The 18,972-nt window shown below is 47.9% G+C and overlaps 1 protein-coding gene across 1 annotated transcript; it reads left to right on the top strand.

Moving 5' to 3' along the window:
* Positions 1-15,412: 15,412 nt before the first annotated feature.
* Positions 15,413-18,515, top strand: LOC124695437 (probable leucine-rich repeat receptor-like protein kinase IMK3). The gene is made up of 3 exons (XM_047228289.1): positions 15,413-15,631; positions 15,960-17,730; positions 17,839-18,515. Exons 1-3 carry the CDS (start codon positions 15,413-15,415, stop codon positions 18,513-18,515), a joined length of 2,667 nt encoding a protein of 888 aa, XP_047084245.1.
* The last annotated feature ends 457 nt before the right edge of the window (positions 18,516-18,972 follow it).

Here is an 18,972-nt window from a genome sequence, read left to right as displayed (position 1 = left end):
TCTTGATATATATAAAGAGAAAATCGTCTCATGAGATGTGGATCAAGCTTAAGGAAATGTTTGGTGGATCCACTTCTCAATTGGTCGGTGGTGACTCCGAGGAGCTCTCTTCCCCTTCACATCATGAAGAGCTCCAAGTTGCTTCCACCTCCGGTCGTGATGAGTTATCATCTTCTTTCACTTCACCAACGTGTAGCAAGACACGAGGTAATGATATGGTGAGTGGTGAGGAAAATTGCAATGTTGATATTGTGCTCAATAGTGATGATTCTTCATCTCTATCCCATTGTAATGCTTTCTCTTTGGACTTAAACACATCTAGCATTGAATATGACCTACATACTTGTGTTGATAGTCCTTGCATATCATGTGTAAATTGCTTACATAGATCCCATGATGATATGCTTGCTTTGTCTTGCTCCCATAATCAAAATGCTTCTATTTCCTCTAGTTGTTTGTTGACTAACAATGTAGAGGAAATCGAACACTCTATGGATCAAGACATGTTTTCAAATGAGGATTCAAGAATATATTCATCTTCATCCTCCGGTATGCACATGTGCCTTATGGCAAATGGACCAAAGGTATCTCCTACTTTGACTCCTAACACATCCTCTAATGATGAGAGTGATGATGATGATAATGATGAAGAACATAATATCTTGGTGCATGATATGGGAATGGTATATGCTTCTCTTCGTGGTAATAAAGAAGCTCGTGCTTATCTCGAACACTCTATGGATACCTTGAATAAATATAGGGAAACCATAGTGGAGTTGGAGTCCCATGTTGAAAATGGGGAAATGAGATTCACTCTCCTCAAGCATGAGCTAAAAGATGAGAAGCATGCTAATTTCATGCTTACACAAAAAATTGAATCCTATATGCATGAAAATGAGAAAACTATTGTTGATGCTTGTGCTACTAACTTTAATTCTTGTGAAGCATCGACCTTAAAGGAGAATGTTGAGCTAAGGGCTCAACTTGAGTTGCTAACTAGCAATTATAGGAAATTGGAAGAAAGTCATAAAAAGCTCTCAAGCTCTCATGATGATCTTCTAATTTCCTATGATGAGCTAAAGTTAGCTCATGAGGCAAGTATCACTAAGGTAACATCTTGTGAGCCTCATATGGATGTTAGCACAATCTATACTACAAATGTTACATTGCCATGTGCTAGTCCTTGTAATCCATCTAGTCAAACTAGTGATACACCTTGTGTTGGATTACTCACTTTGCCTTGTTGCTCTAACAATGAAGCTTCTACTTCCTCTAGTACTTGTATTTCTACTAACCATGTAGAGGAAATAAAAGAGCTCGAGGCTCAAGTCCTTTCTTTGAAGAAAGACTTGGAAAAGCGTCATGAAGGGAAATCCGCACTTGACAAGATGCTAAGTGTGCAACAATCCCCCAATGACAAAAGTGGACTTGGATTCAACTCCAATAACAAGAACAAGTCCAAGAGCAAGAGCAACAATAAGAAGGGCCAAGACAAAGTCAAGGATCCGGCCAAGTTGGTTTGCTTCAAGTGCAAGGTTGAAGGGCATCATGTTAGATCATGCCCATTGAATAAGAAGAAGCACTTGAGTGAGAAACAACAAGGGAAACGGCCACAAGGTCAAGGTCAAGCTCATGCTCGACCTCAAGTTGAAGATAGGGCACTTCCCAAGAAGAATCAAGATATTGTTCCCCAAGAGAAGAAATCAATAAAGAAGAGAAAGGGGAACACTTGCTACTTATGTCGTGAGAAGGGGCACTTTGCTTCTTCTTGCTTAGGTGGTACCTTATCTAACCCTATAATTGTTGATAATGATTATTCTCTAGGGAAGGATAAGGATGGCAATGTGTTTGCCAAGTTTGTTGGAACTCAAAGTGGTTTCAAGAAAAGAACCATTTGGGTTGCCAAGCCTATTGTGACTAATCTCTTAGGACCCAACTTGGTTGGGGACCAACAATCTCAAACTTGATCAATAGGTGCATGTGGAGGTCATTGGAGACTTGGCTACTTCATGAAGAATTAAGGGATCTTCATATATTATTTTTTGACCAAGCCAAGTCGTATGGATTATCATCTATATCTCATAATCCAATGTTCCTCCTAGCGGTAACTTATACTTCAACTCTTCATGCTTATTGTAAGTTACTTGCCCCTTTGCATGTTTGGTTTTGTACCAAATATGTGTATGTATGTGTTGTGTCTTACTTGCTTATCTTGTGTGTTCAAGTATGTTTGTTTGACTCACCATATACTTGTGTATTGTTTTGAGCCTAATGCATCTTGATGATATCTTATTTGGCTCTCTTTGAAGTGATTAATGGAACATCCCATTTTGGGGGAGTGATATGCTTTGTGCATCTCTCTTTCTTTAAAATGTGTGTACATGGGTACCACCACTTAGTATTGATATTGCAAGATTATCTAGTCACTATGTGGTGTGCCATACTCATGAGAAATTCAAATTCTAAATATCCTTTAATCATCTCTAGTTGAATTTTAGTTGCCTCTTATTTAGAAGAAATGTTTTATCACATTATGGGGGAGTAATATGTTTTGTACATATCACAAGCCTAGAAAATGTGAACATATGAGGTTATGCCACTTAGAGTTGATGCTCTTAATTATCTTGTTCCTAGGTGGCATGTTTGCTCAAACAAGCTCCATTCCTAATAAAAATATTTTATTACTCATCTTGTGGGCTTTTGTTTGAATATGAAATTCTTGGTGCGGTTTTTCCTCAAATACATATCTCTATATCTTATTTGGGACACCGTTTGCTTCAAGTTATTCTAATCATTGCCGTGCGTAATTGTGTGACTAGTTGAAGCTATCAAGAATCTTCATCCGTGCATAGTGCTCAATTCTATATACTTATCCTATGCCTTTTATTGTGAAGTTGATCCTTACTAACATTGTGAATACTCCACCGGAAATTATTTCCAATATACTCATTGTCTTTTATTGTGAAGTTGATCCTTACTAACATTGTGAATACTCCACCGGAAATTATTTCCAATATACTCATTGTCTTTGAATTCTTGGATCATCTTCACCTTGGATTGTTTATTGTTGCCTTATTTTATTTCCAACAAATCTTTGTTGCTCCCATGTGTCTTCCTTGTCCCTTTGAAAAATCCTTTGATAAATTCTCTTGATTCATATCAAGTGTTTGTTTTGGAAGACAAACCTTTTTCCTTACGGTACATTGTGCCATTGTGAAAAGTGTATAGGGTTTGGTTTATTTTGTTTGAACCTTGCTCTTTTGGGGAGTTTGCTATCTCATTCTTTCTTACATGATTTATTTGCTTGAATGAGATAAATCTTTGAGCATGTTTGCTTTATTTAATCCTCTATGCTCAATGGTTTCTTCTTAGTTCACTTGTTGAACTTTGTTGAACAAATCTTTTGTGATTTGCTTCTTAGATATAATTTGGACAACAAATTTGTTTTGTGACACCTCTATGCATTATTTAATTCTTTTGGTGTTTTGTCCAAAGTATATCTTTCTTGGATCTTTAAAAGTTTTGGTGCATGCTTATATGTAATTTGTTTATGCTTGTAGCATGCTTGCTTTCTTTCGATCCATTATGTAGGATATACTCCATCAAATCCTAAATGGCTAAAATGTGCATGAAATTCGAATTTCATCTAAATATGCACATGTTTATATGGAGTGTGTTCTATATATTGTGGTTAGACTAACCATGTTGGACCCAATAAGTTTGGGGACCAAGATGTACTTGAATGATGTTTTAGGTATATTGGAGATGCAATGGAGGCTTGTCTCATCTATAAGGAAGGTGTAGTCACCATATGAGTTTTGGAGTCAAGCTAGGATGATTGATGAACTCTTATCTACTACATCAAGCCATTGCTATCTCGGTAACAAGTATCTTATTCATGCATTCTCATATAGCATCCAACCTCTTGTAGGTTGTATCTTGGCATGAAATTATTTATTTCGAAAATATTGCGGTTCTTGAAAAACCCTTTTATAATAAAACTTCTTATTGAACATTTGAGTAATTTGAGAAGATGCATATGATAGGTTATATATATCATATTTTATGATTCACCTATCACAAATATGCCCTCCAGCAATTTACTGCATATCAATTCCTCAAAGAGCTCTTGTGTGCAATATTGATGAATTTGTGAAATAAATCCATATTTATGATACTTGTTGCCTTTCTCAAAACATTCCAACTAGCTCTACTTCCCTTATTGTTGGTTGTGATGTTTTTGAGATTTTCTTAGTTGAAGCTCATTCATATACCACTAGTGAAAATTGGAGCCATAGGCTATATATGCTTTTTAAGCAAATATCCTTTGGTATATTGTATGACTTCATTTTTGGATATCTAGTCTTATTTATTTTGTTAACCTCTTGTGCGTGCATTTTTCTTTATGGATCATTTTGTCCACTTTAGAAACTTATATACACAAGAGCGTTAATCCATCACCTTGATATCCTTGTTCTTTGCCAACCATCTTCTTATCCTTTTGATTTTAGTGTTATTGGTAAAGAAGATTTATGAGTGCTTGGTTTATTTGTTTTTCTTCATGCACTCATATCTCGTAATTGTTGGACTCAAGTTGTTCTTGATAAGCATATTCTCTTTATCTTAGTTGTGTTCTAAATGATGTATAGGGAGTGAGGATTCCATGTTTGTGCATATTGTATTCAAATGCAAACATTATAAATTATGCACGAACCTTGGGGAGCTTTCTTATTTTATTTAGAGCACTATATCTCTCTTATCATGATATCTTTGTTCGTCCAATTGGATCCTTGATTGCTTGCCTTATTTGTTGAAGCTCACTTCACCATGTTATCTTTATGCAATCTTTGATCCTCAATATAGTTTGACTTCCTTCAAGTATTCATCATTGGATATGTGCACTTGATTCCACTCAAATTATGAGAAGTGCACACTTTGGGGAGGAACTCACATTATATTGGCCTTCTAAATTTTTCACCCATTTTGACAATCGATGCCAATGGGGGAGAAGTTTAGAGGGTTTAAGGGAATGGTTTTATACTTAAGTTTGGTTTGTGCTTAAGTGTTTTGCCTCTCATGCATTCCATATTTATATGTCTTGCATGGTTGTATATATATAGTGGAAACTATCCCAAAGGTTAATCTTGACAATATATGCAATGAATTCATGTCATCACACGTGCATACATTGTGGGGGAGTTTTCACTATATATATTGGTTCTACTCACATCTCTTGCATTTGTTGTAGTTGTGTGAGTAGAGCCGGTTTTGATATGGGCTAGTAGCTTTGTGTTACTTGACCATATCAAATACAACCTCTTGTATACAACTTATTCTCGGATAAGTTGTGTACTTGTTTCTAATATTCATTATATAAACCCTCTTATTGTGGTTGTCATCAATTACCAAAATGGGGGAGATTGTAAGGGTACATTGCCCCTATGTGTGGTTTTGGTAATTAATGACAACCCCTATGGACTAATGTTTGCATTGAGTTTATATGAAGGAATATTCCATAGGTACTACTTGCTCTCCATGTGTTGGATTCAAGTATGGATGCCATGAAGATAAAGATATACCTTGTGTATTGGCATCAAGATCATCGGTATGAAGATATATATGTGATATGATCAAGAAGAAGAAATGAAGATGGAGTTCTTATGTGGAACTCAATATTAGCCATGCTCTATCTTAAGTGAGTATGAGAAGATACAAGGTTGAGTTGGGCAAGTTCAAGATGAGCATCTTGAGTGGATCACATGCTTGAAGCTTGCCGTCCATTTGGTGATAATGGACATGTGAAGATGTGCATCAATGAAGCTTTCCCATCATGGTGTATGGGGGAGCATTTGTGAAGTATACACGAAGCGACAATGATCAAGTGATGCATTCCGGCTTGAGTGGAGCGTGAAGTGTTATCATCAAGATCAAGCGGGATGCGCAAGGCAAAGGTATGACCTTGATAGGTTTTCCTTTTACCGGTCTCGAGGTGGTTGATGGGAGACCGGATTATAGGATAGATAGCCGCACTATTAAGAGGGGCTTTCGGTTGGGTAACTTGATCACATCGTCTTAGGGAGCTCAATCCTTGCATGCGTTGCATATTCTTATTGCTTCTTGGTATTTCTCGGTGTGAGGTTCTTGAGCTTGTTGCGAGCTTTACAACAAGCCCAAGTTCATCGAAAACGGAGTTCACATGCATCTTCTATTGCGTTTTCGAGGTTGGGTGATTTTACCGGTTATTCATGATATAAGGTTCTACCTTTTATATTCATGATAAAATCCCCTCCTACATATTCTTGGGTTTTCACTTTCTATAAGATAGCATTTGTTGTTATCTTCCAAACAAAATTGGTTTCATGCGATTCGGAGTTCGGGAGCATTAGTTATTAAAGAAAAGGAGAAAGGAGAAAAGAAGAAAAAGAAAAGAAAAAAAGAAGGGGCCAGCCGGCCAGACCGGGCCAGGCGCCGGCCCACCCGGTCGAAAACCGGCCCGGGCACCGGTGCCATCCGGGGCGGGGTCCAGTGGGCTCGCCTGCCTCCTCCGGCCCAGGCTCCGGTCGGCAACCGGGCCGCCCGGCGCAACCCCCGGCCCAACCGGACCCCCGCGCCTCTCCCTTGCGCGTCGCCCACGCGCGGCTGGCGCGCCCAGCTCGCCCCGCCTGGGCCTGGCTGCTCCACGCGGCCCGTATGCCCCGTCCGGCTGGCAGGCCGGTCCGACCGGACTGGCCTCCGGCCTCCTCAGCGCCTGGGCCGGTCGGCCGGCTGGGCCGCCGGCTGGGCACTCTTTTTTTGCCCGTTTTTCTCCCCTTTTCCTTGTCTTTTTCCCCCCAACGGTTTTATTTGCTCCTAGCTATAAATAGACCTTCTTCCACCTTGAGACAAGTAGTTCTTCCCATTCTCTCTCCTCCATTGCTACTATTTGAAGAACTTGCTCTCCCCTTGATTCCTCCAACCATTCTTGCTCATATTTGAGGATTTGAGAGAGGAGATCTAGATCTACACTTCCACCAAACCGTTTCTTCTCTAAGTGAGGGAATCTCTTGGGATCTAGATCTTGGAGTCTTTGGTTGACTTTCCCCCTTGTTCTTCCTCTCCAATCTCATCCTAGCATTCGTTGCTTTGGTGGGATTTGAGTGTGAAGGACTTGAACACCTCCGGTGTTCTTGCTTTGCATCATTGCATAGTGTTGAGCTCTCCACCACGATTTGTTCGAGTGAGAGACCGTGAGCTTGTTACTCTTGGAGGGTGACCTCCTAGTTGGCTTGGTGGGTGTCCCGGTGATCTCTTCGTGGAAGATTGTGAAGGGGCCCGGGCTTCTCCTTCGTGGAGCTTGTGAAGTGGTTGTGGAGCTTGCCATCTCCGGAGCGGAGGAAAAGCTAACCATAAGGAAAGGGCCATAATCCTTCGTGGGTGTGGTTCGGAGAATAGGGTGAGCCTTCGTGGCGCGGGGAATCCTTCGTGGGACCTCCACTCCTCCAAACGTGACGTACCTTGTTGCAAAGCAAGGGAACACGGGAATACATCCTCGTCTCCGCGTGCCTCGGTTATTTCTATACCCGAGCTCTCTTTCCTTGTGATAGCCATCGTGCTTGAAGTACATATATCTTGCTATCATTTGTCCTACATATATCTTGTGCCTATCTTGCTTAGCTCTAGTTGCTATTGTTACACTTAGTTGAGCTTAGCATATTTAGGGTTTGTGCTTGTAAACTAAACGATAGTTTAATTCCGCATTTATACAAGACAAATTCGCAAGAGTTTGTAATTGCCTATTCACCCCCCCCCTCTAGGCGACATCTCGATCTTTCAAAGGTTCACTTATTTGAGGAATGAGCTAAATATCATTGATTCAAGGAGTATAGCTTGACCATCTTGCAAACACACCTTCGTCTCAAAACTTTATTTGGTTTAGATGTGGGCATGGAAATAGGGGGAGTGCGGTTTAAATTATTGAGCTATCCCTCCCCCATAATGCCAACATTAAGAAATCATTCTCTTTATATCATATGTTGATATGTGAGCTTCAATGATGAGTAGTGACTTGGACCCAAGATATATCTTCGCGGTGCCATGCCACAACACTCATATATGGTGGCCTAGGCCACCACACTCTTCTTTGTGAAGAGTTGGAGTTATTTGGATCTTATCGCCTTTTATTTGACAACTCCATGTTCTTATGGGAAATCACTCTAGTTTGGCCTTATTTGCTCATATCTTGCAAACTTGAGTGACCATGTACCATTAACAGTTTGTATCTTCTAAAACCTAAGCCTACTCTCTCCTATAAGCCATTTCCATCTTGCTCATTTGTCATGTTTGGTAAAAACTTGGAGTTTGAGGTGTTTCGGTCGGATGATCTAGGTTGCTCCATCTTATTGGTAAATTTGCAACTTATATGTGACGTGATACATTATTGCATCACATATGGGTCATGCAAATAACGAACGAAAGATGGGCCGGATTCCCGGTGATTCTGGAATTTTCCAGAACCCCGGATAATCCGGCCCCAGGAGACACCGGATAATCCGGCCAGGCCGGATTATCCGCCCTAATCTAGGGCCGGATTATCCGGCCTGGGCAGATCTTGAAAGGGTTGAGGACGAGGCCGCGGGGGGGCAAACGGTTCACACCACCCCCCACGCGCCTCTCTCTCCTCTTTCTCCTCTCAAGTTCGCCGGATCTCCTCCTCCTCGCCGGAGACGCTCCGTCCGCCCCCTCTCGGAGTTCTTGGGTGGATCGGGTGCATCTCCTCCCTAGCTACCTTCTCCTCCAAGCGGTTTCCACAATGGATGTGGGTATGATTCACAATCTCTAACCCTAGATGTTGTGTTTTATATGTGCTATTTTCTTGGTGGAATTGGTGTCTAGTTGTTCCAAATCAATTGTAGTGTACTCCTATTGCATGCTATGAGGCCGATCTAGTCTTAGACAAGCTTTTGATTGGAAAACTGCAAATTTCGCGAGGGCCGGATTATCCGCCCCCGAGCAGGCCGGATTATCCGGCCGGGCCGGATTATCCGCCCCCAGGGGACACCGGATTATCCGGCCTGGAGCTTCATCGCCGCTGCAGTTTTTGCTTCAATCTATCATGTCTAGATTTGTACCGACTTATAGCATGTTTCTCGAGTATATTACTGTATCTTACATGACTTATGAGCATTACCTTCCCTTTGCTACCCGCCTTTGCTTCTCACGGTGGTGCTTCTCGGGGTGGTCGGAGACGCTCAAGGCATGATCGATCTAGTGACGAGTTTGCACCCAATGCACCTCGCAAGTCCGTCACTTCAAGGCGGAAGAACAAGGAAGTGAGGGAGAACTACAAGGCCATGGACCCAGTCTCTTATTCCGCTATCCGCATGAAGAACTGGTATGAAGATGTCCCAAGGGATGAAGAGATAGAGGGCAGGAGATACTGGTGCATGGAGCAGGAGTTCATCTTCAAGGACGTCTATGAGCCCATGAAGAATCTGAGACCCATGCAAGCTATCAATGTGGACATTCTGGCAGAAAACAACCACTTTGAAGATGCAATCTGGGTAGCTGGAAGGATGGGCTTGCTTGATATCATGAAGATTCAATGTGACTATAGCCCAGATTTGGTGAAGCAATTCTTTGCCACTTTGGCAATCAAGAAAGATGAGGAACGCACTATGGAATGGATGACTGGCTCCACTCACTGCAGTGCCACTCTGTGCCAATTTGCTGGTTTTCTTGGAGTTCCTGTTGATGGGGGTCGTCGCCTTCATGGACCACAACAAACAGATAAGAATGCTCTTGTGGATCTCTATACCTCAGCGGGAAAAATTGGTCTTGCTAAGGGGCTGCTTCCCATATACAGTCAGTTGCTTCGGTTCTTTCGGGCAACCATTTGCCCAAGTGGTGGTAACAATGATGCTCTCCGGGGAGCCCTTGTGGACCTTATGCACCTCAGCTATAAGTGTGCTCGTGATGTTAATGAGGAACGGAACTACACTCTTGATGTCATGGACTTTATCTTCCATGAGATCCATGATGCCATGGTCTCCCGGACCACCATACCCTATGCACCCTACATTCAGCTTCTCATCAACAACTCTGTGGCTGTGTGTGGTGAAGACTTGAGTAGGTATCCTTTGGTGAAGCACAATGTCAAGAAGGCCTACAGGCTTAAGCCAGTCTCTTCGACTCGTACTCGCTCCCGACACTTTCATGGGTGATGCTCGTTCTAGTGGTTTTGCTCCCGCTCGTCATCCCGATGTCCCGGCTATGAGGAAGCAAGTGAGCCGGCTTAGTTGGTTTCGGCGTCACATCCTTTGCATGAACATTGAGATCCATAAGGAGAACTATGCAGCTAGCCGAGAGCGTTCGAGATTAAGCATACTCGAGGCGGTTATTCTTCACAAGCTCGGTGGTGATCAAGGACCCCCACCTCAGCCTCCGGCTCACCGGGGTTACGGTGGATGGCACTCGCACGGGTTCCATGGAGTGATCTTGATGATTGCCTTCAAAGGTCCAACACCTCTCGCCGCTCTCCGGATGCACCTGACACTGATGAGGAAGAAGAGGAAGCGGCATCCCAGTCCGATGATGAAGAAGCCTCCGAGTGATTCCCATGAGACGTGTAGCATCGCGCTTGTCCCCTTTTTGGCGTCTCGATGTCAAAGGGGGAGAAGTGTTCTATTAGGATTCTCGGGGATTTGCATGGTTTGGGCACAAGCATATGCGTTTATCATTCTTATATTGCTTGTGTTCCCTCTTCTTTGAACTATTTGGTTTATTTGGTTTGTTTGTGTGCCGTTCAAAACTATGTGCTATGTGGTGTGAGACATTGTCATGGTTTTCGGATTTCTATTTGTTGAGATCAAGGATATTACATTATGTGTGATGCTATATCTCCGTATTATATATCTACACATGGGTATGATTTCTTACATCCTATCTCAACCTCATATTTGTCGATGTCTATGTGTTAGAGCTCATGTTGGATACCTCTTGTGTTGAGGCACCTCTCTCCTATGTGTTGTGTATTTGTATTCAAATGCAAATTACTTATATGCACACATATAGAGGGAGTGATTCTCTTGCAAATCCGTATATTGTCATCAAACACCAAAAAGGGGGAGATTGAAAGAACAACTCTCACATCATGTTTTGTGTGTTTGATGTCAATATATGTGATACACTAATGTTTGTTTAAGTGGTACAGAGATTACATAGATATTTATTCATGTGTGTTGGATTTGATCGTCTGTCAAAAGAAAACAGAAAAAGTTGGCCAGGCCGGATAATCCGGGCCGGATATTGTTGAAATATCCGGCCCCACGATTCTGGCTAAGTCTCTTGAGGAAAAGCAGCGCGAGTATAGGGGCCGGATTTTTGCCCGGATATTGTCCCGTATTGTACCAGGGGCGGAATATCCGGGCCGGATATTTTGAAAATATCCGGCCCCCTCGTTTTTGGCTAAGGACTGGAAGAAAAACAAGTCTGGCATTGGGCCGGACATTTGGCCGGATAAAGTCACAGTTTTGTCCCGAAGGCCGGATTATCCGGAGGGCGGATTAGCCGGCCCTTACTTAGGCCGGAATATCCGGCCCCGGAAGCTGCAACGGCTCAATTTTGAGGGGAGGTATAAATACCCCCCTTCTTCTACCTTGGTTGTTCGCTCAATCATTACACAAGAAATCTGCCAAGCCACCTCCATTAGAGCCACCTCAAGAAACTCAAGATTTGCAAGATCTCCTTCCTCCCCCAACCTAAGCTCTTGATCTTTGGAGATTCGAAGGAGAAGACACCGATCTACATCCTCACCGAAGCGTTCTTCATTTCCCCCTCACTTGTTTGAGGGATCTCATGCTAGTGTTCCTATTTGGTTCCCTAGTTGATTTGTTGTTGATGTGTTGTTGTTGATTGTTGTATTGTTACAGATTTGGGAGCCTCCAATTTGGTTGTGGATGTGTGCCCCAAGAACTTTGTAAAGGCCCGGTTTCCGCCTCGAGGAAATCCCTTAGTGGAAGTGGGCTAGGCCTTCGTGGCGTTGCTCACAGGAGATCTGAGTGAAGCCTTCGTGGGCTGTTGGTTTGGCTTGCGTAGCAACCACCCTCCTCCAAACGTAGACGTACCTTCTTGCAAAGGAAGGGAACTACGGGAATCATCTCCGTGTCATCGCGTGCTCCACTCTCGGTTACCTCTATCCCACTCTATCTCCTATTGCGTAGCTATATCTTGCTTAGTTGATATCCTTGTCATATAGGTATATTCACTTAGTTGCATATCTAGAGAATTTACCTTTGTGTCAAGCCTAAGTTGAAAAAGAACTAAAAATTGGTTAGCACCTTTTTTTTTTCGAGAGTACGCAATTGCGTACCTTAATTTTATAGAAGGCAGAGATAATGTACAAGATATGATGCCCAATGCAAACATCAGGCACCAAAAACTCCAAAGAAAACTCCAAAAAAGAAAAGGCTACTCTCTCACAACTAGACTAGAGTCTCCAACTACTGCCCTCTGAGCTCTCCGAGTATGGCACAACATCTTACACTCCTCCACAATGTCGGCGGCTATGATCGTTGGTGTGCGCCTCCTAGCCGAGCCCCTGAAAAACCTCGGCGTTCCTGTTTTTCCACAGCGCAAACCCCACAGTGCAGACTAGGCCATCAAACCACTTCCTATCCTTCGCACGACATTTCTCCCTCTCCTCCGTCCACCAAGCTTCGATCGTATCCGAGCTCTCCGGCGTCTTGAAGTTGATTTGAAGCGATCTCGCCACCCTGAACCAGACCTCCCTGGCGACGACACACTGGACCAGGAGATGCTCAGCAGTGTCTTCCTCCTGGCAGCAAACGAAACAAGCCGAGGATTGGGCCTGCAGCCCATGTCTATGTCGACGATCTGAAGTCCAGATCCTATGCTGAACCGCAAGCCACATAAAAAATTTGCTTTTGGGAGCGGCTTTGGCCTGCCAGATAGCCTCATGCAGTTGGAACCTGATGGCCCCCTGCGAGAGCATAGCGTATGTCGAACTAGCTGTGTATGAGCCGGACGAAGACCAAGGCCAGGAGAATAAGTCCGGATCCGCCTCGTTTCTTGGCACGCTGTGCACGGCAACCCATAAAGCGGTGCACTCCCTAGCCCCAAGTGTGGCCAGGTTGCCAGAGATGTCCGTTATCCACGCATTGTGGCGCATAGCTTGGGCTACAGTCCTGGAGTTTTTGATCCTGGTTTTGACATGCAGCGTGATCCCGGGAGCGATGTCGTGAGCGGACTTGCCCCCAATCCAGCGATCCCTCCAGAAGAGGATCTTCTGCCCCTCGCCGACAGTGATACGAACCAAACTGTCGAAAACCTCCCGAGCTTGGTCGTCCTTGAGGATCGGCAGTCCTTGCCAAGCCCTAGATTCGTTCGTGCGTCGAACCCATTCCCAGCGAACCCTGAGAGCGAGTCCCTGTAGAAGAAGGTTTTTCACTCCAAGGCCTCCAAATTCCCTAGGCTTGCATACTTGGTGCCAAGCAACCAGGCATTGTCCTCCATTAGCTTTATCTTTGCCTGCCCAGAGAAAACCCCGCAAGCTTCTATCGATCTCCTCCAAGAACCAGGCCGGGGCCTCAGTAATGATTAGGTGATGGACTAGTCTTGCCGCCATGACTGACTTGACGAGGACTAAGCGTCCCGGCCTGGTGATCAAGCTCTTCTGCCAAGCCGGCACGATGCGGGTAGCAGAGTCCAGCACTGGTTGAATTGGTTAGCACCTATTCACCCCCCCTCTAGGTGCGGCATACGATCCTTTCACCACCACCTCCTCGCGCGCCCCTCCCGAGCCAGCCCCTCCACGCGCAGCCGACCGCCGCCGACCCCTTCCACCGCTCGACGCCGCCCTGGCCTTCCCCTGCTCCGGCGCTCAGTTATGGCCGCGGGTACACCTGGGCAAAACTCGGGCCGGGCCGGGTTTCGGGCCAAGCCCGAAAAAGCCCGAATGTAAAATGCTAAGCCCGAGCCCGGCCCGGCCCGACCGTCGGGCCTATAAATCAAGCCCGAACCCGGCCCGAACGGGCAAAAGCCCGACCCGGCCCGAGAAGCCCGGCCCGAACCTTGCCTAAATTGCAAAAACTGTAAGCCCGAGCCCGGCCCGGCCCGACGTTCGGGCTCAAAAGTCAAGCCCGAGCCCGGCCCGAAGTGCAAGCCCGACCCGGCCCGGCCCGGGATTTTCGGGCCGGATCGGGCCGGGTCGTCCGGGCCGGGCTGCCCATGCCCAGATGTAGCCGCGGGGTGAGCTCGGGTTTAGCTCGTCCCCAGCGAGCTTGGGGCCGCCGTCGCCGCTGCGCCGGTCGCCGCCCTCCCGTCTCCAAGCCGCACTGCCTCCGACGTCCCCTGCGGTTGCTCGTGTGCCGAAGACGGGGCAGAGGAATTCCTCCGGTGGGCTCGCCCCCTCGCCGACTTGTCTTGTACGCCGCCGCACATCACGTCGACCACCGCGGTAGGAAGAGTGGTAGTTACGTGTCGCCTTGCCCAATGTTGATAGTTTTCAGACATAACCGACTGTAATGTGGTAGTTCCTCGTCATTTACTCTGAACCTACTCTTCAAAGGAAATTTAAGAAAATTCGCTCAAAAAAGCGCTAAACCATGAAGACGAAATTTATGATTTGCGGCTAACAAAACTCGAAACCAACTGTCAGAATGGATTCATATCAAACATCTTTTTCATGTACAACTTATTTTGATTCGAAACATGTTTATGTTTATTACAAGAGTAGTATTTGAAAGAGTTGCTGAGTGGAACCACCTCAGGTATGGCTAGCGTTGAGAAGGAAGCATGCCTGGTAGTAGAAACGATCGATTCTAGGGATAGGTCTACCTGTTTAGAGGTGCTTTGAGAACCGGTTAAACCAACCACAATGAGGAGGATTTTCAGGCAATCAAAGGGGCTTTTTTTTGCTCTCTAGATGCAACCTCCAGGCTACCAAACACGTTCTTAGATACTGACTGGGCTACTGGCCGTTGGAAAGCGCTGGCAGGGCAGGGTCAAAGGCACGCAGTGAGCTGAAGTATGGCCATGTCGCCCTCCTGGGCACTGCACATTCTTCCAGGAGTACATGACATGATGCTCAATCGAGTCGAGTGGCTCGCTTGGCACCACCGCGGCACCACCAACCACCAGGAGGAGGCAGGAGCAGTTGACAAAGGCTGGCTGGGCACGAAGATCCATCGAAATCTCTCGCGCTTTCCGGGCACGAAATCATGCCGTGCATTGGTGCCTGCACAGCCCTCGCCGGCACCACCACCCCTGCCGCTGACGCGCCGGGCCATGGCGGCCGTGGGGAACCACGTCCAGCGGCAGCCGACACCTCGAGTGCCATGTCTGTGGTCCGCGGCTCGCTAATCTCTCTTTACTGCCATTAAATTCGGTCGCTGCTCTCGACGCCAGTATTATAACCATGGCGCACGTGCTCGCTGCTGCCGACCGAGAGCTCTGCCCCCCGTCGCCGGGGAGGAGGGAGAAGATAGCCGTTGGCGCCGATCACGCGCGCGCGCTCAGCACGGTACGGCCTGCTGCCGCACTGAATGGGGTGAAGATTGGATTCTTTCCGGCCCTGGCCCTGGCCCGCACGCCCAGGGCCTCGTACCGTAGCGCCGCTCTGCCCCTCAACCTCAACGTACTCCTGCCATTGTTGTACGACCTGTCTTAAAAAACTTTGGTCGTCGCCGTGGCAGCGCAGTGGCGACTGGCGAGCTAGCCGTTGCTTAGTGCATCTGGATTCATGGTTGAATCCGTTAGGCTTTCCCTGATTATTCCCTCCTTTCTTTCCTCTCACCCTCTGACCTGCCGCCTGCTTTGCTTATATAGGAGTCGAGCACTATTGCTTTTCCACACCAAGAAAGAGCTCCTGAAAATCAGCGCCTACATAGCTAGCTAGGCTAGGTACGAGGATAGAGAGTTTGCAGCTGCATTGACACTGTTGAATCGCATTGTGCTTGGATTAGATCCTAGAGTTAGTGCTACTGGTAGACCTGTTAGTGGCAATGGGATTGAGGAGCAGCAACCGACGCAGCGTCGGGTCAAGAGGCGGCGGCGGCGTCCTCGCGCTATCACTGCTGCTCGTGCTTCTGCTCCAGCACGCGGCGGCGCCGGCTCACGGACAGTCGCCGTCCTCCTCCGACGGCGTGCCGATCGCGCAGGCGGACCTGCAGGCCCTGCGGGCGATCGGGCAGGCGCTGGCGGCCCCGCGCGGGCTCCTGCGCGGCTGGAACGGCACCGGCCTCGACGCCTGCTCCGGCGCCTGGGCGGGCGTCAAGTGCGCGCGCGGCAGGGTCGTGGCCCTCCAGCTGCCCTTCAAGGGCCTCGCGGGCACGCTCTCCGACAGGGTCGGCCAGCTCGCCGCCCTGCGCAAGCTCTCCCTCCACGACAACGCGCTCGGCGGGCGGGTCCCCGCCGCCGTCGGCCTCCTCCGCGACCTCCGCGGCCTCTACCTCTTCAACAACCGCTTCTCCGGCGCCGTGCCCCCCGCGCTCGGTGGGTGCGCGCTCCTGCAGACACTCGACCTCAGCGGCAACGCGCTCTCCGGGACCATCCCGTCGGCGCTCGCCAACGCCACCCGGCTCTACCGGCTCAGCCTCGACCACAACAACCTCTCCGGCCCCGTGCCAACCAGTCTCACATCTCTCCGCTTCCTCGAATCTCTTAGCCTCAACAACAACAATCTCAGCGGCGAGATCCCGTCCACCATTGGGAACCTCTCGACGCTCCAGTTCCTAGACCTTTCAGACAACCTGTTAGCTGGTACCTTCCCTCTCTCCATCTGCAACGTGACCTCCTTACTAGAACTCAACCTCGACGGCAATCGCGTCGGAGGCCACATTCCTGACGCCATCGACGGGCTCAAGAACCTCACCAAACTGTCCCTTGGAAGAAACCTCCTCGACGGGGAGATTCCGGCGACGGTCGGCAACCTCTCGAGGCTGTCTTCTCTCGACGTCTCCGAGAACAACCTCACCGGAGGGATTCCGGAGTCCCTGAGCAGCCTTGCTAACAACCTCGGCGCTCTCAACGTGTCCTACAACAGCCTCTCGGGCCCTGTTCCCGTGGCTCTCTCCAGCAAGTTCAACTCCAGCTCCTTCGTGGGGAACCTTCAGCTCTGCGGGTTCAATGGCTCGGCCATCTGCACCTCCGCTTCGTCTCCGGCGGCCATGGCGCCTCCTCCTCCGCTCCCCGCCAAGACCAGGAAGATCAGCAAGAAGGAACTCGTCATTGCCGTCGCAGGCATCCTCTTCCTCTTCTCCCTGCTCTTCTGCTGCGTCCTCATCTTCTGGAGGAAAGATAAGAAGGACAGCGCGTCGGCTAAGAAGAAGGGCGCCAAGGACACGACGACATCCAAGGAGGTCGGGAAGCCCGGCGGTGGAGGCGGTAAGGGGAGCGATGCTGGAGGTGACGGCGGCGGAAAGCTGGTCCACTTCGACGGTCCTCTCTCGTTCACGGCCGACGACCTGCTGTGCGCCACCGCGGAGATCCTGGGGAAGAGCACGTACGGGACGGTGTACAAGGCGACCATGGAGGACGGCAGCTATGTCGCCGTGAAGCGGCTCCGGGAGAAGATTGCTAAGAGCAGCAAGGAGTTCGAGACCGAGGTGAACGCGCTCGGGAAGCTCCGGCACCCCAACCTGCTCTCTCTCAGGGCCTACTACCATGGGCCCAAGGGCGAGAAGCTCCTCGTGTTCGACTTCATGACCAAGGGCAACCTCGCGTCTTTCCTCCATGGTAATTAACCACACTTCTTCAGTGCCCACTGTTTTATTTAGCTTTGACCGAGTTGCTTAATTCTTTTGTCTGAGTATCTGACAATGTCCATTGCTCTTGCATCTGCAGCTCGCACACCGGAGAGCCCACCAGTGAGCTGGCCGACGAGGATGAACATCGCCGTGGGCATTGCGCGGGGGCTGCACCACCTGCACGCCGACGCGACCATGGTGCACGGCAACCTGACGAGCAACAACATCCTCCTGGACGAGGACAACAACGCCAAGATCGCAGACTGCGGCCTGCCACGGCTCATGAGCGCCGCGGCCAACAACAACGTGGTCGCCACGGCCGGCGCACTCGGCTACCGCGCGCCCGAGCTCTCCAAGCTGAAGAAGGCCAACACCAAGACGGACATCTACAGCCTGGGCATGATCATGCTCGAGCTCCTCACCGGCAAGTCGCCGGGGGACACCACCAACGGGCTCGACCTGCCGCAGTGGGTGGCCTCGGTCGTCGAGGAGGAGTGGACCAACGAGGTGTTCGACCTTGAGCTCATGAAGGACGCCGCCGCGGGCTCCGAGACGGGCGAGGAGCTCGTGAAGACGCTGAAACTCGCGTTGCATTGCGTCGATCCTTCGCCGGTGGCACGGCCCGAGGCGCAGCAGGTGCTGCGGCAGCTCGAGCAGATCAAGCCCTCGATGGCGGTCTCTGCCAGCTCCTCCTTCACCGGCGAGGCGAGCCATACTACCGCGACCGGTACTACCATCACCGATGATACGAAGTCCACTACCGGCACAGAGTAGTCAGCCTCTTGCAGACTGAAAGTTCCAGCTCTTTGTTACTTCAGACTCTTAAGAAGTAGACTTCAGTTCAGAGTCTATTTTTTCCAGTCTGTATATAGGATTAGAGTTTTTAGGGGGTGGGAGGATTTTGTTCCCCATGTCATTCTTTCGTTCCTGAATTCTTTTGTACTGCCAGAAGCACTCCTTGTTATCTGAAGATGATTTGGGAGTGCTGGCTTCTGTTACGTTTCAAATGAATATTTATTACTTCAGCACCTGTCTGAACTCCAAGCCATCTTGTTACCCTTCAAATGAACATTTAGTACTTCAGTGCCCACTGTTACTCTTCAAATGAGCATTTAGTACTTCAGTAATGTCTGAACCTCGAACCATCTTATTGGTCTCGTTTCATGGTATCTAACAAACATTTTTGCTCTAAGAAATTGCTCTCTAACAATAGAACAAGAATTCAAAATAA

This window comes from Lolium rigidum, chromosome 3 (genome assembly GCF_022539505.1).
Source record: "Lolium rigidum isolate FL_2022 chromosome 3, APGP_CSIRO_Lrig_0.1, whole genome shotgun sequence".
NCBI classification, from domain to species: domain Eukaryota; kingdom Viridiplantae; phylum Streptophyta; class Magnoliopsida; order Poales; family Poaceae; genus Lolium; species Lolium rigidum.
Note: the sequence above shows the minus strand (reverse complement) of the source record. Positions and strands in the feature narration are given on the sequence as shown.